We start from the raw sequence: 23,130 nt of genomic DNA, 5'->3' as shown, positions 1-23,130 counted from the left end.
TGGCTTTAATGTCAGGCCCACGTTTCTCTCATCATTTCTGCCTCAACGTGCAAGGAATGTAGAACACCCCACTGGCAGTGGCAGCAGAAGTGTGTGTGTATGTCTGTCTGTCTTTTTCCTTCTTTCTTTCTTTTTCTTTCTTTCTTTCTTTCTTTCTTTTTCTTTCTTTCTTTCTCAGTCTTCCTTGACTTTAGGGTCAGATGTCCACTGTACGCCACACACAGTGGATTGCTGTCCCTTGCAAAGTAAAAAGTATGAAATAACCCTGAATGAAAGCATTCTGCTGTGCCAGGACTCTTTTGTGTGATCTTGGACTTTTGCCTATATGTGAGATTTGCCGTTTGGTTTCTGTATCAAGTTGTTGATTTGATTAATGTAACAATGATAACATTGTTGGCTTTAGAGGATACATTTTGGTGGATGATTTGCGTGGGATTAAATTGCTTTTGTAAACTTTGCAAGAGATGTCCTGATGATGGTCACATGATGTGCAAACAAAAGAGAGGATTTCTTCCCCTTGATTTTTCTTCCCCTTCCCCTTTCATGTAACAATGAAATTCTATATAATATTCTTTTCTATTAATTTAACATTTCTGCATTTCAATGTCAGACTTTATGTAGTAAGATGAATCCATAGACAGTGTTTCTTTTCTTTTCCTCTGAGAGGTAGTTTGTTGGGGCTCTTTGCTGCTGATCTGAATCCCTCCCTCACCTGCAGACTGTTTACTGTGCCTAGGGAATGAATGAACTGTGGTTGTATTTACATCTGACTCTCATTACAATTCCTGGGCCTCATAAATATGGAACAACGAGTAGAACTGTTGCCCCGGCAATGATTACTGCAACTCTCACTCAGCAACCTTAAATGTACGGCTTGATAAATCTGTCCCTCGAGCTCAAATCAAAGTCAAATCAAAATTCAGTGACGGCACGAGCAGAATCAATCTTGTTGTCGTGACTAATAAACAGTATAAAACAATAGTTGTGACACATTATTTGAAGTCTCACTGCAGTCACTCAACAGCAAAACAGTTTTCATCTTCCTCTGCTTGTTTTGTTTTGACAGAGCTGTGTACATATGAAACAAAAATTCTTCCTTGGGGCCCAACTTCCTCTGATGATGGAATTTGACCTGACGTGACCAGATTGTCAACGTTTGTGTAATGTTTCTTGTCTGGAATCTTGACATCTTGAACCCCCCCCGCCCCTCCCCTCCCAAATCCCTGTTGTAATGGGGAATGTGGCATGTACTTCCGGGAAGGACACTGGAGTTATTCTGAAAATGTGTAAATAGTGTTGATGGTGGGGGACCTCAGTGGGCAGATGGGACAGAGAAGCTGCTCTTTGCACGGACCTGGATTTGGGAGTTATGGGGGAAAAGGACTGGGTGTTGCTGTTGGGTCTCAGTGCTGGGATGTGAGGAAGGGGTCTGGACCAGAGGGTTTAAACCTGGTTAAGCCTAGCAGGTTTAGGCTAGCAAGTTTAGACTGGCTTTAGACTAGCAGGTTTAGACTAGTGGGTTTAAACTGGCTTTAGACTAGCGTGCTTAGACTGGCTTTAGACTAACAGGTTTAGACTAGCAGGTTTAGACTTGCAGGTTTAGACTAGCAGGCTTAGACCGGGGGCTTCGACCATGGAGCTGGGAGCATGCTGATTGCGTCACCATCCAGGGTGACCACAGTGACCAAGGCTGACATGTCGCATGGCACGTCGTTCCTGTAATGTTTGTAAAACTAGAAAAAAGGAAACAAAACAAAACAGTGCATTCCAGATACCAAGATGCCTTCCAAGTCAGGGGGGAGAATAGAATCATGTGTTTGTCAGGAAGATCTTCACATGAGTAATCAACGCCCTGGCTGCCAGCGAAACAAAAAACCCCAGGAAACAGCAGTGGAACAGCGTGGAGCGTAGGCAAGCAGGCAGGCACGACTGTTCAGAGTGGGAACCACCATGAGCTCATCAGGAAGTGGGAATACTGCGATCTGAGGAACTATTTCAAGAGCGCATAATTTCACTTTACATTAAATTGACCTGTTCAGCAGTGTACGAACATAGTCATAATGACATGGTATGTGGAGTTACTAACTACACAAGTACGGTACACAAGTACGGTACGGGCAAGCAAACTAGTGAAAGTGTATGTTATTTCCTGATTTGGCTGTGTGTTAAAAGCCATGAAATGGAAACCAATTCACAAGGGCGTCATTCCAATGTGACTGAATCAAAACAAGCCAGTTAGCAGCAGAGAGACTGACCACCTCTGTGTCCGGCCTGTAGCTGCTGGACAACAACACAGTGCACAGTGACAGTAGCCAGGAGGGGGGCCAGGGCTTCTGACCCCGGAGCACAGCTCAGTAGTCCCCCAACATCCTGTGGTCTTTCCCTCCATCTCCAGCTCCCTGTGACTGGTCACCGTCTCTGTTTATATTCGTGAAGAATAAAGAGAATGTGCTGACTGGCTGATCCGATGCAGCAACCAATGACTGAGGACATACCTGGGATTCCTCCCGCTCCGTGTTAAAAGATGTCTTCATTCGTTCGTCTGCGGAATGTCTGCTCTCTTTGACACGACCTTGCATGTAAATCACTGTGTCTTGTCCTACACCTCTCCTGTCTGCCTCCACCCTGTCTGAGGGGTGAATGGGTGATGTTCAACACCCATCAATTTCACTCAGAGCAATTTCCCTTGTCACAAGAGATGCTCCATCAAGTCTGTTTGCTGGGTTACTTAACCACTTCTGAAGAGAAGTCAAGTGTTTCCATGCGTTCTTAGCACACGCCATGTCAGTCTGAGTGTATAATGCATAATACACTTTAACACTCATCTTTTACAGCAGGCTATTTCCTAGGGCTCTACCGGTTGAGTCGAAATGGCCAGTTTCAACCCACAAATGTATGATAAGCTATTAATTATTTAAATAAGCTATATTTTTTGGCCATCAGAAAATGCACTGGTTTGACTTTCAGCGCTGATCAAGAATACGTTCACGTTCTACTATACCCCAGACGAATCACAGAATAATTATGAGCATTTAAAATGTCGGCATAGTGGTAGCGGCTTTGTCGGAACAAGCCAGTTCACATTTCACTTCTTTTTTTTTGCCTAGTCTGTGATGTGCTTGAAATGCTGCCACACTACAAAGTCTGAATGCCAGGGCAAAGCGAGGGCAACACGCAAAAGGCATATGCCACAAATTTCGGATATGTACAGTAGGTGTGGCTTGATAGGAAGCCGCTGGTAGATAGGACACTGCCTTTGGTTGGTGTAGACAGCCCTGCTCATCCTGTAGCCTAGTGATGACGTTCTTACTCTAGGCCTACATATTGACAAACAGCCTATTTTCATTCATGATGTGTACCACCGATTAGGCTACCCTGTCTTACATGACAGGTGATCCGTTTTGAAAGAGGTGAAAGGAAAGTAAAAGAAGTCAGTTCTTTTTGTGTTCACACTGCCCTTCTGTTTGAATTGGTTTTGTTGCTGGTCCATTTCAGCAGCGATAAGATCTCCATTGTGCTTTCACAGTAATGTCTTTCATTGGAACTCAAAAGAACCAATTAACTGTTTTGCACCTTGGGTAATTGCACAATGAACAGCACCGCAGATCTAAAGTGATCTAAAGTCATTTACATTTTGACATTTACTTTTTTTTCCCTGAGGACTGAGCTTGGTTCTTTTGAAGAGGACTATATGTGAAAATACGCACAGTGATTGAGGGCGCTGATACATCACATTGTTACTTAGTCTCGTAAAAGTGAAGTAGTGTGAAAGGCACCCGTCGTTAACCCCTGTCTATAACACCCCCTCTCCCCCTCTCCTCTGCTGTGACCGTGGCCCCAGGACCCTAGAGAGACATGCTGTAAAACCAAAGGCCAGCGACCCCCTCCGTGTAATACTCAGCCATTGTGTTTGGATTGTGGGAAGTGCCACTGAAAAAACACAACATCAGAGAGGACAGGACAGGACACACACATATACAGTTCATCACACACACACACACAGTCATTCACTTTCTTCTTCCTGGTCTGGGGGGGTGGTACTGCATCGGAATGTTCTAGTGGCCCCTGGGTTCTCGTGAGGCCCCTGTGCCTACACCACACATGAAGCTGATGGCCTCACTGTTTTCTCAGGTGAAAAACAAAAACAGTGGGATCATAACAGGCAGAAGAAAGGCTGGGGGGGGGTCTGTTCCGGTCAGTGAGTCAGGGAGGAGAGGAGGACTGGTCCCTGGTTGGCCCTCGCTGTCCCCTCCCCTGACAGCCACAGGAAGCACCTGTCCCTGGGCCGTTATCAGCCTCTATCGCTGGCCTCCAGCCTCCTAAGGCAGGGCCTCCGCAGCGTGACTCAGGACGACCATTGTTGCTGATGTACAGACCAGGACAAAGCTGTTTACCCTCTGCTGGCTTCTCCCCTCATCAAAAGCGCAGTGTGCTGTATTCTTGAAACAGACCTGTTGTTGTTGTTGTTCTTGTTGTTGTTGTGTTTATTATGTTGCTTTCTTTAGTAGAGCATTGTAATTGAGTTGTACTGTAGTGCACACTACCGGTAATATTAGCAACCTCCTTATAGGAAAGAGAGGGGTATAGCACTCCACCTGCAGGCCAGCAGGACTGTGTGTCTGTGTGTGTGGTGTGTGTGTGTGTGTGTGTGTGTGTGTCTCTGTCTGTGTCTGTCTGTGTCTGTCTGTCTGTGTGTGTGTGTGTGTGTGTGTCTGTCTGTGTCTGTCTGTGTCTGTCTGTGTCTGTCTGTGTCTGTCTGTGTCTGTGTGTGTCTGTGTGTGTGCGTGTAAAAAAACAGGCTGCATTCATATGTGCTATATCATGTCTATTTGCAGCCCGAGGAAAATCCATGGACTTTCTTTGGACTGTGAAAGGGACTTTCAGAGCATCCCTCCCTTCCTTGATTACATAGTGTTCTCAGAACTCTTCCCCCTTGTAGTCCCATGACAGTTGTGTTCTATTCAAGCCACAACATATGTTTGAAGGACTTGGGGACCTTAGAATGTGTATTTACCTACTTTTGACTAAACTAAACTCAAATAAAGTCCATATCCACCAACGTGGTGCTCCTTAATGTTTGGGAGGCCCTAGAGTACAGTGAACTGCATACAGTATCAGCGCTTCAGGGTCCGTTTGAGAAGCGAGGAGGGGGGGGGGGGGGAGGGATACTCAGCAGAACTGAAACTGACACTTGATTGGTTTAGGAGAAGGAATGTCTAATTCTCCAAAGGATCCTTTTTTATTTGTGTTTTCATGCATTTCAGTTTGAAATAAGTTGCATGTGGTGAAGCGGGCAGATGTTTTTAATTTACGTTCCGTTTTAAAATAAAGGCCAAGTATTCACCCCCAAGTGAAGAAATCTTCCCAGGAGACGTCAAGATGTGAGGCACTCCGCAGAGAGCTGTCTCTCTCTATGAGCTAAACGCTAGACTATGTATGGCTTAAGTAATTGACACATTATGTTAGCACAACAAATGCATTTTGACCCAATTTCTCTCCCCACATTTAGATTTCATATGTACTGTACGTGGCATATCATATGAAATTCTCTACGTCGTTCCATTTAATTTCACTCTCTTCCCCGCTCTCCCCATCTGAGTACGATTGAGTTATTGCGGTCCTTTATGACCAGCTAAAAATAACCATCTAAAATGAACCATATGTGCAGAGTTGCATAACAGATCACACTGGAAACCAGAGAGTATTGGTGACGGGGAGACCGGAGGGATGAGAGTCGAAGAGTTATATAGAGGTTACCAGTAGGTTGGCGCCCCTCACACACCTCGTACACACACACACACACACACACACACACACACACACACACACACACACACATTGCTCACACACACACACACACACACACACACATTGCTCACACACCACACACAACCCTCACACACACACAAACACACACACACACACACACACACACACATACCTCTCACACTCTCCTCACACACCTCACACAGCCCTCACCAGAAGTTTGTAGCAGTACTGTTTTCCAGCCAGGCGAGGTTTTGTTTTCTTGTTTGTGTTGCACTGACCTTGAAGATGTACTCAGAAATTGTGTGTGTGTGTGTGTGTGTGTGTGTGTGTGTGTGTGTCGGTGGGTGTGGGTGTGTGTGTCTCTCTCTCTCTCTCCGTCTGTGTGTCTCTGTGTCTTTACATTACATTTTACACTGTGTCTCTGTGTGTCTCTCTGTCTCTGTGTGTGTGTCTTTCGTGTGTATCCGTGTGTGTGTCTGTGTCTCTGTGTTTGTGTGTGTGTGTGTGTGTATTTGTTACACACGCCTCCTGTTTGCTGGCCTTTCTCCTATGAATAGAGCCCCTCCATCTGAGCCCAGCTGAAGACTTCCTGACCACATGGTTGTTATGTGGTGGCCCTGGCCATGGCCCGGGGGGAACTGAAATAGCCTTTCCTGAACGTTAGAGGAGTTCAGCTGTGTCCACTGCTCAGGCTCCAGACCTGATAACGCACCAGTCAGACCTCTGACCAGGCCATGTAGCCCAGTAATGACCCCCCGCTCTGACACCTCACACACACACACACACACAAACACATACGCTCACACACACACACACACACACACACACTTTCCTTCTTCCTTCTACTCATTGTCATGTCTTCCTGAGGTACAGGCTCTCAGAGGGAAGGAGTTAGATGGAGAGAAGGGAAGAGAGATAAGAAGTCAGAGAGAGGGAGAAAGGGGGGGAGAGAGAGAGAGAGAGAGAGAGAGAGAGATTGATTCAACACAACACAACACATCTGTTGCCGTGGTTTTTTTCTGACCACAGAGTCTGGCCAGTCATGTCTGTCAGCACTTCTGTCACACGGCAGGGATGCCGGTTGTGGAGTGGCCATGTCTGAAAGGGGATGCTGGCCTGTACTGAACTGTTATGAAACACAATCTGGGTGCTACCCTGCAACCCTACCAGTGCATGAAATGAAAAACAAACTAGAGATCACTTTCGAATGGAAATGGGAAATGTATTATTTTTATTTTTTTTGAAGCACTCTGATATAGGCAGTAGTCCCAGAAACATATTGGATCTTGATGATTCAAGTCACATTTTCATGTTGTGTGTTTTGTGCCCATTCAGGTCCCCATAAGACAGGTAAACAGATTAAATCAGCTGTTTAAAAACACAGAGATAACGTCATCCTGGACAGGTTCCGTATCATGGGAATGCTGCACATTCCCGGCAGAGTTGGGAGTTGGGAAAGTGTGTTCTCATCACCTTGTCCCTAGTTGAGAGTTTCTGCCTCTTTTACCCAGTTTCAGTCTTGCATCATATTTGTTGATGCTCAGAAGGGAGGAGACGGCTACATTTTATTACCATGGAGAGACAAGCCAAGAATGCTTTGATGTTTGGGCTTATTTGACGATGTCATTTGAGCCTGGTCAACTTTACCATATTATGAAATCAGTTTCTTCTTGTGGGGATTTGGGTTGTGGGGAGCAGGGTCATAAACTGATGATCAACCTCCACTCCCTATATAGACTCACAGAGAGGGAAAGGTTGCGTCAGATCAGGGTCAGTTCAGATGTCTCTCTGACTTCCCAGGCTCGACGGCCCTGCTCCCAGTGCCCCCAGTTATAGCCCTTTGTCCCCTGTGCGGTTATTATAATGCATAAGTACACTTTGACAGTATCAGAATACAACCCCTGACCTGACATTGGGATTCATGCTCTAATATGGAGCCTCGTGCCTCTCTGTGCGCCGATTCTTAACAGGTCAGCTTGCAGATCTAGTGTCGCTAGCTGACGGGGGGTGGAGGGTGGGGTGGAGTGGGGTGGGAGCACGCCACACACTGCCACATGATGCGGCTCAGTGTGGCGGTGGGGCAACAATGTGCAAAAGGACAAAGGTCCCAGGTTCAATGAGCCAATGACATCAGAGGTGTCGGACTTCTATCGTCACTTGACTGCGGTCTAATGTGTCTTTATTTATTTCTTTTTGTCTACTGTGTACTGGTGGAGGGTGTGTGTTTGGATGTACTCTATGTGCATATGTGTGAACCTGTCCGTCCGTCCGTCCGTGAGTGTGTGTGTGTGTGTGTGTGTGTGTGTGTGTGTGTGTATCATGGTGCATTCTAGTCTTGTCAGACCGTCATAAATACGAGTTTCCCACTCCAAAATAAGCTCTTGAACAAATGGGAACCTCGGGGTAGAAAGATGATACCCGACTTTACAAGTTGCGACGTTTTCCTCACCACCTCCGCGGAGGAATGGCTGCCGAAACACTGATCATGACGTAGAGGGTGAACAATGATCAACAGTTTTCATCATGTCTGTACAGTTTTAACAGGGTTGCCTAAGCAGTTCCCCAGATGTCTCTCTGGAATAAGGAGCACCGAAAAGAAGAAGCTCCAGACGTCCATGTTGTACTTGCGATTGTATTGGTTACGGGAGTTGTATTGGTTACGGGAGTTGTTTTCCTCCGACATCAGAAGAACACGCTCATGTTGTATTTATGACTTCACCATCGGCATCACCCGCTGGGAATCTCCGACTCTTCCGACTTTTTTTTTTCCCGACTGGAGCTAGAACGCACCCTGAACCCCTGCACCTGTTACACTGTTGTGAACATACTTTCCCTGATCGCTCCAGACATTCTGCTGGTCCTGTGTGTGTGTGTGCGTGTGCGTGTGCGTGTGTCAGTCAGTCAGTCACAGCTGGCCATGGATACTGTAGGGGGCTCCCTCCCTCCCCATACCTGGAGTCGTGCCTAGAATCACTGCTCTCTCTCAGTCACTCTGTCTGGCAGACGGGGCCGCGCACAGCAAGATCCCTCTCAGGGCATGCTCGGGTGAAACACCCTGTAAACTATAGAATGATTGACAGAGTCGTCGGAGTTATATGGCTTCAGCTGTTTCGTTTTTTTCCCCCTCGCCGCTTCAGTTTGACAGGCGGGCAGGCAGGCGGGCAGGCAGACAGACAGACAGAGACACACAGACAGACAGATGGACGGATAGACAGACAGACAGAAAGACTGACACACAGACAGACAGACAGGCAGAGCATGGTGCTACTGTCGTCATCTTCTTCCTGGCCCTCTGTCAATCCTCTGTCCCCTCAACCTCCTGTTCTCCTCTTCATCCTCATCAACCCCCCCCCCAGTGTAGCGCCTTAGCCAAAGCTCTCCGGTGTGGTTGACACAAGGCCGTGTGTGTGTCCAGGGAAGTCTTTTCCCCCTGTGCAAATTCCCTCTGAGTCGAGCTACCAAGTCTAAGCTAATATTTGCAGAGTGAGAAAACCCTTCAAAACATGCCTGCTGTTTCACTTCCAGTCAGAGAGCCAGGCACGTGAGGAGGAGGTCTCAAGTGGTGTTAGTGATATGTCTATCTCTCTGTGTCTCTCTAAAAGAGAGTGTGTGTGTCTGTGTGTGAGTGTGTGTGTTGTGTCTGATTAAGGACATCCACGTGGAGGGAGGGATAAACTGTGGACCCAGTGAAGTGTCTTTGAAACGGCTCCAGAACCTCAAGGGCTTCTCCTTGGACCTCCCGGCTAGTGTGAATATAATGTAACAGCCTGCCATTTATATCATTAAAACAAAACAAGCTTCACACACACACACACACACACGCTGATCATATCTCCGCTCATCTTCCTTGGTATGCGCTGGCTGAAAGGTGTTTATCTCCTTTCCAACAGAGATGAATGACATATTTAGAATATTTTGGGGGCTGGTTCACAGTTATCTGCTCTTGTCCTTAGGTCCTGTCTGGCCTGGGCCCAGAGCCTCCAGTCCTGTATGTCACCCCCACCCACCCCCCCACGGTGCAGCTTTTCCAGATTTCCTGCCGTCTATTGTGTCTGCTGGAGGATGGTGGCATCCTGGGTCAAGCACCCTGGTTGATCAATCAAGCCAAGATCCCCTCTCGCCTTTTACTCCTTCCTCATCTTCCTCTATCTAACTTCCTCTCTCTCGCTTGCTTGCTCGCTCCCTCACTCACTCACTCACAAAATCGTTCCATTTTCTCTTTCGTTCTCCCTTCTATCCATCCATCCTTTGTTTCTTCCTGCTCTCGGCTCCCTCCATCAGGTCACTGTAATGGTTGAGGAGCAGTCTAAACACTGACCCTGTGCCAGGCCAGCTCAGTCTCCCTCCATCCTGTCAGTGTAATGGTTGAGGAGCAGTCTAAACACTGACCCTGTGCCAGGCCAGCTCAGTCTCCCTCCATCAGGTCAGTGTACTGGTTGAGGAGCAGTCTAAACACTGACCCTGTGCCAGGCCAGCTCAGTCTCCCTTCATCAGGTCACTGTAATGGTTGAGGAGCGGTCTAAACACTGACCCTGTGCCAGGCCAGCTCAGTCTCCCTCCATCAGGTCACTGTAATGGTTGAGGAGCGGTCTAAACACTGACCCTGTGCCAGGCCAGCTCAGTCTCCCTCCATCAGGTCAGTGTACTGGTTGAGGAGCGGTCTAAACACTGACCCTGTGCCAGGCCAGCTCAGTCTCCCTCCATCAGGTCAGTGTAATGGTTGAGGAGCGGTCTAAACACTGACCCTGTGCCAGGCCAGCTCAGTCTCCCTCCATCAGGTCAGTGTACTGGTTGAGGAGCGGTCTAAACACTGACCCTGTGCTAGGCCAGCTCAGTCTCCCTCCATCCTGTCAGTGTAATGGTTGAGGAGCAGTCTAAACACTGACCCTGTGCCAGGCCAGCTCAGTCTCCCTCCATCCTGTCAGTGTAATGGTTCAGGAGCAGTCTAAACACTGACCCTGTGCCAGGCCAGTTACTCACTACTTGATCGGTCGGTCTCTCTCTCTCTCTCTCTCTCTCTCTCTCTCTCTCTCTCTCTCAGTATACTGATCCTCTATGCCTCATCACCCTCTTTTTCTCATTTTAATCAACATTCATCCTTTCTCCTTTTCTCCTCTTCTTCTATCTTCTCATTCCCTTCTCTCTTCTTGCCTTTTTCTCTCCCCTCCTCTCCCCTGCCATCTCTCATTCCCCAACCCCTCTCCTCCCCCACCCCTCCACTCCCCTCCTCTCTTCTCCTGTCCCCCCCTGTCCCCCCCCAGTGCTTAACGTTAGATTGCGTAATCTGTGTATTTCTGCTGTGTCACTTCTGATGTTATAAATCAAGTTGAGATGCTTCAGGATTGGCTAATGGAGGGTCCAAGTTAAAACAACACTGATAAATTCCATCCCAGACAAAGTAGCTCATTATTCCTCCACGACCAGCCAGTTTATGTTAATCAGTCATTACTATCTTGCTTTCTTCTTTGATAACACTAACATAGGGTTTCCTGCTCCGACGACGAGGGATAGTCTAAATATCAACTGCCAAAAAACGAGGCTACATTCCTCAGGATGATCCTAATATTATCTAACGTAATCCTACTCTCCTCACGTTAATCCTTGTTATCGAGTTTAAATGCCTCACCACCCGTCTCTGAGCACATAATCCCGTGCTATTTTTCACAGTAAAAATACAAAATAACATTCGACCCTGTTAGCGTCACTGTATATTATATCTCCAAACGTTCCCCTGCTGTTCTTTCCCAAATCTAAGACCAGAGATGGGACCAGGCAGACAGGCAGCTTGGTGGGCACCTGTCCTCCCATTAGTTCTGAGGAAAAGTGAATTGTTATCGTTTCCCGCTCTGGTGATCACAGGATGCAGTAGTTGTACTTATGCATTGAAACGGCACATCCTGAGCAATTCCTTCCACAATGGTGGCAATGGACGCACTAAGGAACACCCCCCCCTCCCCAAACTGTCTGATGGGGGTTACCACAAGCACACCTCCTGTGGAGCTAGTGGCTCCCTGGTGCTCAACTCAACAAAAACACTGGCTGGGCCTCACTTCCAGTAAGCACTCAGAAAAGGCTACTGTACAGGCCGTCCTGTCCTGCCCTCTCTCTGGCTGTTTGGGGGAAACAGGGACCCTCTGTCCAACTCTCCTGCTCCCTGTGGGGAGAGCGTGTTTTGTGGTGTTCCAGCTCCCAGGTGCAAATGGTGATAATGATGATGTTTTCTGTGTGTGTCTGTCTCTGTGTCTCTGTGTGTGTGTGTGTGTGTGTCAGTTCTGCCAGCCTGGAGGATGGAGGCTGTCCCGGGAGAGAAAAGTGCCCACCTTCTTCACGGTGGTGCTGACGGACATCGACTCAGACCGACACTACTGCTCCTGTCTGACCTTCTACGAGGCAGAGGTCAACTTACAGGTGAGAGAATTGGACAGAATACACACACACACACACACACACACACACACACACACACACACACACGCACACATAACACACAGTCTAGACCGGTAGGCAGCGTGACAAGCACCAGGTTCTTGATCATTACCAGCTTGTATTTCTCTCTTTCACTAGAAGTTCTCTTGATTCCAAGCAGCCAGTGGGGGCCATTCTTTGGCAATTGTTTGGTTTCTACCTCCTTTTTGTTTTTCATTATGGCTCTAATTGTTTTGTTTTTGTCGTGTTTTCATGTGCGGCACATTTTTGACGATTAGGAGTTTGTGTCACGTGGCTGATATGTTCCAGACCCTCCAGCTAAAACGTGAAAACACAGAGTTTCTTGGATCCATGGAGATTAAGTGAATACTTGACATACTGAAGGATTCTGGTGTGGTGATGGGAGAGACTGGACCAGTCCAACTGGCTGGGATTTAGTCCCCTCCAGCACTGGCCGTTGGATGCACCCAATCTTGCACACAGATGAAAATACGTTTCAAACTGTTTTTCTCACAAAACCACTGAAAAACACTGAGCAGAAGATGTTCAATGTAGCATAATGTAGCATCCTGTCATGATTTCTCCCACTAGTACACAGAGTGCCAGGGTAATCATTTGATGGTATTTTTACTGTATTGTATAGACACAGTAAATACAGTCTCATTACGTATACAATGGCCTCAGGTCACCTGGCAGGTCATATATTATATTTATTTTTTTATTATATCTCGATCCTGGTGTTTAGCCAAGGTAGAGGTCATCTATTATATCATCAGAACTGGACTTCCCAACATGACCCCCGCCTCATTGTGATTCAAGGAAATTGGTCAGGTTAAAAGAGAAATTGTCATATCCTCTTCACTCTTCGGGGGAATAGAAGACAATTAGACAGTCAATGAGGTTGGAATTCTGACCTTCATTACCTGTGCATGATGGTTGTGATGAATCACTTCCAGCCTCAACATTCCAAGAACCCCTCTATTTCTTCTAAACAGAATGTGGATTTGTTTGACATTTCACACTGTATTGTGAATCAGACCAATGAATCAGACCAATTACCACAAATATTCCCTGATGTGCCAGGATGTGCCACCACCGCTGTAGTTTTCCATGGCAGTTCAAAAGAGGCGGCATGGGACGAGGAGTATATCAGTCTGATTGACTGCTGGTTCAGCCTGACTGGGGTCTCTCTGTCTCTCGCTGGGGTCTCTCTCTCTCTCTCTCTCCTGATGTGTGTTGAAGATTACGCAACAGTCCCTGGTGCCGTGTCTGCCTCGCTCCCCTACCGAGCTCTCTTGGGTGACATCCCGCAGCTGTCCGAGTCCGCCTGCCTCCGCAACCCGCCCCCCATCCCACTCCCAGGCCCCTCACAGCGGATCCTCACTGCTGAGATGTCAATCCTTCCTCCCTCCTCCTCCTCCCTCCTCTCCTTACACGCCGGCCCATGGAGGAGAAGGAGAGGGCCACCCAGAACCAGGGCCCTTGCTGTATCATCATCACACACAATAATATATGGGATTAGAAGTCTTGATTAGGGGGCTTTAATGCACCTCCGCACCATGGCAGGTCACCTCACTCCCTCTCCATCATCATGGCACCACCCCTGGGTTGTGTGATTCCTCTCCAACCACGTCCCAGATCAGTCTCTGTGTTGTGCTTGCTGTAAATTAATGGCTCTGATAAGGAGAAAAGTTAGATTTAGGATGGGCCTCCCTGGGGTATGCAGGAGCAATGAGGCATGGACCTCAGGGGTTACGTTTTTCCAACTCCAGCTCAGATAAACAATACACTGGGCATAGTCTGCAAAGAATGGATTGCGAAGGTCAGCACATGTTCTTTGTGGGTCCTTCTAAGCCTTGTAATGTTTTATAGAAACGTGTGGGCATTACAAAAAGCCTGGGTTTTTAATGTTATCTGATTGGAGTCTGAATCTGAAGAAGCCAGTCTGGTGGATGATCGAGGAAGAGGAATGTATTTTCTCTGATAATTTAACGAAATCCTCAGAAATGACGGTGAAATGTGTTTCTCATCTTGACGGTAGTATTTTGATCCTATGTTCGGTCCTCTGAGAGTGCCAGAGCTCTCCTGGCATGTTTTCATTGTCTGAGAGAAATGGAACTGATTCTGATACAAGGTCTAGCCAGGAACGAACGAGCCTTGAGACACTGGTATCTCCCTGTAAGCTGATAGGACTGATGGATCTTGAGATGGGACAATTAGAACCAGATTGAGACTGCTTGGAATGGCATTTGACCTCTGTGGAGGAGTAGGGGTCAAATCTCTCAGCTTCATCACTTGGTTTATATGGTTTAGTCTCAGCTTAATCACTTGGTTTAATGTGGTTTAGTTTTTGCACGATTGTCGTAAGCACTCGATGTCCATTTATGGTATAGAACGGCCTGCCCTTGGGACCAAAGTTGTTATGGTGTGTTCTAGATTTTGAAGAGGTTTTGAATTCTACAGTAGGCCTTTCTCTTGTTTAGGCTTAGGGTGTCAGCATTTGAGAAGTCTCAAACTGTTTGGGTCACTATATTGTTATGGAAAAAGCATCCTTGAATTCTCTGAATTTAGTCCACAGGGGGTTTATAACAACGATGTCTATACTGATTACATCTTTTGACGGTTTTGTCGGAAATTTAATTTTTCAAAGTAAAACCTCTGCCAAATTGAATTTAACATGTTTCAAACCACCGTCTCCAGCTCTGGGTTAGTATTAGGAGCCATGCGAGGTTAAAATAACATCCATAACCCACAGAAGATGAATCCTCCATGACTCAGGGAACCAAAGTAATCAAACTCTAAGCGATGCATGATGCACCAAAGCCACAGTGTCCCCCATGATGGCTAGCCTATACTTAGGCCTGTTACTGCATTATGAGATTCAGCAACACAACAGTACCAAACACTGACAGTACTAATCAGTACATTCAGTTTCACTAAGCAGTTTTGGTACACAAACTATTTACAATATTTACAGTATTCCTTCTAATGTGAGTGTAGGCACCAGGCAAGAATAAAGCCCCTAACGTGTCCTGAGAATTAAACAATATTGGAGTGGCCCTGTTTAACTTGAAAAGAATCATAAATTATTTCTTTCATAATTATTGAAAGATTTGATTACTGCACTTGATGCAATGATTCGCGACACGGCATTATTTCACATTAAAATGTCACTGATGATTTGCTGTTGGCCTTTGTTCGCCATGTGTCAGGGTGGGGAAATGTCAATCCTCTCCAAATCGCATGGCTTCACTTAAACCGTCTCTTCCAAGGAAATTCATTTTTAACTCTTAAATCACCCATGGTGATTTAAGTGAAATATTCTTTGCTCTTTGAACCGCTTCCAGTCTGATGAGCATCTGTTTAGAAGGGACCAGAATGGCTGTTTGGGGGACATTTTATAACCCTAAATAAATCTGTATTCCCTCTGTGAGGAAACAGGGGATTTGAGAGTATTTGGGGGATGAAATGGCCTCTGTAGGATGTCTTTGCCTGAGGGGACATCTCCACATAGGGGTCCTTTAGCAGAGCAGGGATGGAGAGTTCTGGGTCATGTACATGTACAAGCATCTCTGTTCTGTAACTGCCTCAGTCACAATGTATGAGCAACAGGAGTGGCTTCACCATGACTTAGAATGCAGTACAGTACATTACTGTAGAATGCACTCACTGTATTGTGATCTTTTGACCTGGGAGCAGATAAGACTGGAGCCATCTGGGGGGGTTGGTCAGTAGCTAAGGGATCAGGATCTGTCCTCTCCACCACACCACACTGGGCTGAACTCTTTCAATTTTAATAACTCACCCTTTTTATGTTCTAGGGATCAAAGACCATGGAAGCAGATGGGGATGATGACGATGAAGATGAGGAGGAGGATGGACTGATCCAGCCAGCTCAAGTGTTTGCCCCCAAAAGTCTTATTCTGGTCTCCAGGCTGGATTATCCCGAAATATTCCGGGTAACAAGATAACATCTGATTAAATCCTGACTAACATTTTTAGGTCACGAGTCACTCTGCATACAATGAAGTCCAGAGCAGCATGTCCAATTTGTCTGCAATCCATATTTGAGGTTCAAGTCATTTACTGTTTGTTTTCACGTGCTAATTGGAACTGGCATGCCTAAACAGTCATCAATGACATGCCTAAACAGTAATCAATGCACACATTTCCATCCTATCGATTGTTGTCCTGATAGCCATTGAAGCCCTCATGTAAAATCCTGTGTGTCAGGAACCTCCCCTGACACACAGGATTCTACATGAGGGCTTTCATGGTGGAGGTAGAAATGCTGTGTTTGATACCATTCCTCATTCAGTTCCATGCATTACAATGAGCCCGTCCTCCGATTTCTACCTCCATCAGCCTCGCCTGCTGTGTGTGTAGCTCCAGTGGATGATCTGGACTAGCGGAGAGAGAGAGAGAGAGAGGATTCAGGGCCAGGATATCCAGCCAATCCCTCACTTGAGATCAGAGCTGGGCTCAGCTCAGCAGTCCTCTCCTGTCCTGTCTCTAGGCATTCCTACTGGAATACTACACCATTAAACCTTGGCTAAATGTCTCTGGGACGAATTGATCCTTAAATATTCCTGAAGCTTTTCTTTCTAGCTCTGCCCTGGCATTTTGTCATTGGATGACTGGTGGGTCATTGACTAGTGAATTCAGGGACGCGTAAGTCCACACGTGTCCACAGGCCGGAGGCTGGATGTTATATAAACTATCACAATTAGAATGTATCGGGTGCTAACAGGACGTTGTGTCCCTCGGGGGGGTGTTCAAAAATGTGTGTGAAAGGTTGGCTGTTCAAAATGTGTGTGAAAGGTTGTGTGAAAATATGACAGTGTTACAATATGTGTTGTGTGTGTGTGTGTGGCTGTGTATCTAAAGTATTGAATGACCTGCTTGTGTTTGTTGTCTTCTGTGAACATAGACTGTACTTTGTGATACCAGTATGTCTGTACTGTATATATCTGAGTGTGGACTGACCTGTGTGTGTGTGTGTGTGTGTGTTTGTGTGTGTGTGTGTCCTCCCATCTCCAGGGCTGCCTGGGCCTCATCTATACAGTCTACGTGGACAGTTTGAGTTTCCCTCTGGAGGGGCTGGTGGCCAGCCTCTTCACGTGCCTGGTGCCTGTGGCTGGAGGCTCCCAGGTAAGGCATCACTAAAGCAAATCACTCTTCAAATACCCCCGTCTGAGAGGGTCTGTCTGTGTATTACTTAGTGGAGCCAGGGTGCAAAAATACCCGGAAGAAAAGCGGGTGGATGGATGTTGCTATATTTTCACTTGGCTCTGGGTTATTAAAACTTGGTCTAGCGTAGCGGTGAAAACCCACATCTAAAACGGTCCTCCAACCCCAAAGAAACATTTCTGACCTGTACATGATGGTCAAAGTGGGTTGAATGGGCCAACAGTATTTATCTTTGTTAGAAGAACGTATCCCCACCATGATTAAGTCCACATCTTGAACTGTAGAGTAATGAATGTTTTTGATTGAATTCAACAGTACATTAGACTATCCTTCCTGAAGACATCAATCTTCCTCCCAGCAGAGCCAATTGGTGCTTAAGTGCTTCAGGCTAGCGAAACAAAACATGAGTTGAACAGTAGAGTGGAACAAACTCATCTTTCAACGGAACACTCGGTCAAACAGGAAGGAATGTCAAGAATCATGGGATAGGACAGCTTCTCTCTCTCTCTCTCTCTCTCTCTCTCTCTCTCTCAATAGAAGTGCTGTACCTCGGTCATGCTTAGCATTAGCTCCGCGAAATTAGCTGAATTCACCGTTAGCTGTAAGAAGTTCTAGAAACTCACACCCAATTTGTGTGTCACCGCTAGCTCTGGATATAGCCAATGATGACACTGTTTCCCATTGGACTGCTGTTCCGTCATGCTGTGCCAGTGATATTTAGGTGAACATGTAATTGAGGTTTCTTCGTTCGCTGCCGCATTGATTCAGAAGGCTAATTCAGTCCTGCAGCTGTGGTGTGTGTGCGTGTGTGTGTGTAGGGCTCAGCAGCACATGTTTTATTCATTTGGGGGCGAACATGCACACACACACACATACACACACACACACACACACACACACACAGTGGATCCCACAGTGGAACTACTCAACAGCACTGTCATGCCTCTCTCGTTTGCATGCAATTAATGAGCTTTGGTCCTGTACAGTCTTGTTTGGAGGCATGTTTCATTGACCCCAGGTCAACCCTAACCTTCATTGACCCCAGGTTAACCCTAACCATCATTGACCCCAGGATAACCCCGGCCTCTCATCTTTGTGTTCTCTCCCCCACAGAAACTGTTCTCCCTGGGCGCGGGGGACCGCCAGCTCATCCAGACCCCTCTGAATGACAGCCTGCCTGTGACATGCAAGAGTGTGGCCCTGCTCTTCCAGCAGCTTGGTGGGTCTACAGGCCCCTCCCACCCACACACCCCCCTCTGGCCAATCATCACACAGAACACCACTACGCTTTATGACCCCCATCTTTGTTCTGTGTCTCTTTTGGAGTTATGATGCATTCCATTTCTCCACCCTTCACCCGAAGTACAGAATACAATATCCACATGGAGTTAGAGGCAAAATGGATTGGTGTAGGGGCCTGTGCGTTTCAACCAATCCTATGCTTTGAAATCCATGCTGGGAAGTGCACACATGCATACTTCAGGAGGCAGGTGGAGAAATGGGATGCAGCCTCACTGGAGGCCAAGAGTCTGCCCTCGGGCCTGATTGCAGCACTCTCGAGTACAGTAGCCCACACTCTCCTGTGCCAGTTTGTCACGTACGGTGTACTTAAATTCTATTGTAGGTTAGCCTACATTTTTCCTGCAAACACACTTGTGTGGCGGCTCCGTAAATCTGACAGGTTGAACAGGGCAAGATATTACCAATATCCCTCTTAATCACATTTGTTGGCATTGTTTTCTTAAGTTTATTTGAGTAAGTAGCTTTAGTAAGTAAAGTTTTTTCAAGTGTAAACTATTCGTTAAGAGGCTCAGAGCTAACACAGTATGCCAGTCACATGGTCTTACTGTAAGCGATTGTACGATCTGTCTAATTCACAACAGTAATCTTTGTAATTGAATAGTCACTAAGCACTTGGATTAATGCTGTACAGTACATATTACCTCGATTACTGTACTGGCTTTGTCAGTTTTACCTTCTTGTCTTTCTGTGCGGAGAGAGGGAGCACATGATGGAGCTTCCATGCGGCTTCGCGTCGCCTCACTTCTTCATTGTACATGATGTACTTGTCGATTAGTCCTTTTCACCGTCAGACTGCAGCTTTTTAGAGGCCACACTGGACACCGTGTTCAGAATGCCATCAGTGTGACTCATGGTTACTTACACTTGCAGTATGTTAGGCATTTATAAACGGGGAGCTTTGTGCGCCGTCTTGCTGTAGGGACTTTGAAAACGTGCTCCAGTCTGAGTAGTCCACCTCGCAGGGGTGAGGGGGTGGGGGGGGGGTCCAGTCTGAGTAGTCCACCACGCAGGGGTGAGGGGGTGGGGGTGCTCCAGTCTGAGTAGTCCACCACGCAGGGGTGGGGGGGTGGGTGGGGGGGGGGTTGGTGGGGGTCCAGTCTGAGTAGTCCACCACGCAGGGGTGAGGGGGTGGGGGTGCTCCAGTCTGAGTAGTCCACCACGCAGGGGTGAGGGGGTGGGGGTGGGGGGGTTGGTGGGGGTCCAGTCTGAGTAGTCCACCACGCAGGGGTGAGGGGGTGGGGGTGGGCGGGGGGGGGGGTTGGTGGGGGTCCAGGCCAGGGGCTGATGTCCGTGAGTCCAAGTTCACCTGATATCTGATTTGTAATGGAAAATCGGCCCTCATTTAGCGTAATTAGAAGAATGTGTTACAGAACAGAATGGATGATGTTGTCTTGGCCCTGAACCTTCAGGAATTCAGTAATGGTTTGCATGCTCCTCTGTGTTTATTTGGCTAGCAGGCGGGTGGACGTGCTCATGGGGGGTACTTCACACGATACACAAATGAGCAGGGTCGTGTGGGAGTCATGTGTTTGCAGCTAGCCAATCTGAACGCAGACACACGCACAGCAAGACAAATGGCATATGCCTTGACATTATCATCATAAGCCATGGTCTATGTCTGTCCTCACTACAAGCTTTGTTTTGTTAACAACCCGCCTGGCACATGTTATCCAGGAACGGTGCTCAAAACAAATAAGACCGGACCGGATTCGTATGTCTCTCTTTCTCTCATTCCTCTTTCTCTCACAATCGACATTCCGAAGTGTAGGATGTACTTGAAGCGGCCAGCTTGCTCTTGATGCAGGCTGGTTGTCAGGACCAGCTGTCTGCTGCTGCTTGAGTCTCAGAAGGAGATGGGGGTCTTGTGTCTGTGTGTGTGTCTGTGTACTGTCCAGATCTCACTAGGCTGGCTGTGAGGATGGCCTCAGAGAGAAGGTGAGAGGTAGACAGAGAGAGGGCCTGTGTCCTGAATGCTCTTGCATCCTCCTCTCTCTGTCTATCTATCTATCTATCTATCTATCATATGGGAATACAACTGAGAGTGTGTGCTGAGCACTGATAAAGTAGTCCTTCGTGGACACCATTATTTAGGATGTCTCATGTTTTCCATTGTTCTGTTCTGTGAATCATCAACCGGTTTAATCCTAAAGGGGCAAAAAGTGTCCTCTGCCTCAGGTTGAAAGGTCTACTGTGCAAACATGCTAAGTCACTGTGACTTTTCAGTCAGGATGACTAAACACACTTCAACATAAACACAGTATGTACAATATATTTACTCATCAGTCGTTGGCCGGTACGCCTGTCCATCGTTAGTGTGAGGATATTGGCCATTGAGGTTGTTGATTGTTCTCCCGGGCCCACTAGGTCTGGCCTCCCTGTGAGTGATGGACCTTGTCCTCCCCGTCCCCCCCCCAGCCTGTCAGGTATCCACAGAGGTATTCAGTCTATTAGGTCATCCTCACCACCCTATAAGGGCTGAAGAGGGGGGTAGAGGAGCAGAGAGGGGGACGTGTGACATGTCCATGCATCACTCCCTGTCCAGAGGTCGCCCGAGTCATCGCAGAGGAATGTCCCTTAGACATGTCACCCTCTACAGGAAGTCTGTGGCCTCCCCAGGGGGGATAGGAAGGAGAAACAGCTAGCCTGTTTGTTTCTTTGCTGCCTTTTGTCTGCGCCCGGGCCTTCAGTCCCTTGTTATTTAGGGTCGGAAATGTGTCGTTGTTTCCAACAGACATGTAAACACCTCAAGGACACAGACCCAGTGAGTGAAAGGCTAGGCTAGGCTAGGTTAGCGGCGCGCAATGTCATTATGAAACCAAATCAACTGCCAAGCTCAACGAGGCGCCGTTGTTTTGAGGCACAGTTGTTCCGATTTATCTTACTTCTTCTTTTTTGATTTGAAGATCACAATCGCTTCAGACATGGGTTTCCAGGACAGGAAATGGAGTGTGAGATGCTGACTGAAAATGACCCTGCTGACTAGCTGCCCGAGAAGCTTTCGCTGGCCAGCCAGGTATTCTGTCAACAACAGAAGCAGAACCGACAGCGTTTTTCTCATTCCTGTTCCTGTTTATGAGCGATTAAAGAACATGGCCTCTGTAGGCAGGCGACAGACTGAACCAGCGACCTCAGTAGTGCGGATGCAGGAATATGTCTGCCGGTTGCTCTTGACTTTATCTGTCCAGCGTGTGATGAATGGCTGTCAGTAGGTTGATAGGAAGGAAACAATAACAGGAAGTGTAAACTTGGTATTTGTCTGCCCTGTCATATTGGTATTTGACTTATTATTTATACCGTCTCAAAGCGTGTCATTTCCTTTTGCTATTTTGAGAGATTTTTTGTTGAACCTCTTATCATTTATGATATAGAAATGTACAGACTGTATTGTTTGATAGCTGGCGTTGTTTTGTTTTAGCGGTTTGTTATCACTGTGTGGGCAAAGTCGAAAATCTTTCTCAGCCATAAGCTTGTGAGAAAACGGTGCGTTATGGAATATAATCTACTGCTGTTCACAGATTTATTGCACACTGTAGGATAACACACATGTTTTTCAGTTTCTGCGAAACACATGTATGAATATGCTGACCTTCCATCACTCCAGGAAATATTGTTTACTCTCATTTGTATTTGGTTGTCTCAAATCCCCCCCGCCGACAGTATGTTTTTGATAAATTGTTCTGAAATAATAACCGGTCGAGGTCCAAAAAATACCTCATTAATTACACATTCTATCTGGTTTCTCCTTCCAGGAATCCAGAATGTTCTAAGCCTGTTCTGTGCGGTTCTGACGGAACACAAGGTTTTGTTCCACTCCACCAGTTACCAGAGGCTAGGAGAGGCGAGCCGCGCGCTGGAGGCCCTCATGTTCCCCCTCAAATACAGGTGCGGGATTAGCTGGCTAGCTTGGTATGGAGAGGTACCTTACACACAGACGCATTCCCTCATTAGTCCCCATCAGACCTCAGCCGTTGACGTGACTTGTATTACACTGAAGTGTGACCTGAATGATAATGGGTTTTTATTTACTTTTTGAATGAATTCTCTGCAGATCGGTTCCAGTCTGGCTTAAGTTATGAATATGAATCCATTGAAATGTGTATGATTTGCGTGTTGTGTTCAAATTGTCTCCTGAATGAATAACATCCATGTCAACATTTGATTTTTCTGATAATTAACGACAAAATAACTTAAAAAGGGCCGAATTACTCCCTGGGTTTCGGAAACACCACACACTCACGTAGACTCACTTTAGGCTCGGTTCTGAACAGCGTGTATTCACTGTCCTCTCCTGTCCTGAGCCCAGTTACCCCTACATCCCCATCCTGCCCTCCCGCCTGCTGGAGGTCCTCAGCTCCCCCACCCCCTTCATCATCGGGGTCCACTCCATGTTCCAGAGCGAGATCCAGGAGCTGGTGAGTTGAGCCCTGCGTCCTCACGAGGACT

General features: G+C 47.0%; 1 protein-coding gene across 1 annotated transcript in view; it reads left to right on the top strand.

The window, feature by feature from the left end:
- Window positions 1-23,130, top strand: part of sbf2 (SET binding factor 2) — a gene marked incomplete at its 3' end in the record, with an annotated part of 89,338 nt that overhangs the window by 19,756 nt on the left and 46,452 nt on the right. The window contains exons 3-8 of the mRNA XM_083690854.1: window positions 12,040-12,177; window positions 16,017-16,154; window positions 17,236-17,346; window positions 18,499-18,604; window positions 22,437-22,569; window positions 22,991-23,099. Of these exons, the coding sequence (XP_083546980.1) occupies window positions 12,040-12,177; window positions 16,017-16,154; window positions 17,236-17,346; window positions 18,499-18,604; window positions 22,437-22,569; window positions 22,991-23,099 (735 nt within the window). The remainder of the gene's footprint in view (window positions 1-12,039; window positions 12,178-16,016; window positions 16,155-17,235; window positions 17,347-18,498; window positions 18,605-22,436; window positions 22,570-22,990; window positions 23,100-23,130) is intronic.

This window comes from Argentina silus (assembly GCF_951799395.1).
Source record: "Argentina silus genome assembly, chromosome: 19".
In the NCBI taxonomy this organism is placed as follows: Eukaryota; Metazoa; Chordata; class Actinopteri; order Argentiniformes; family Argentinidae; genus Argentina; species Argentina silus.
This window is presented reverse-complemented; position numbering and strand designations above follow the sequence as displayed.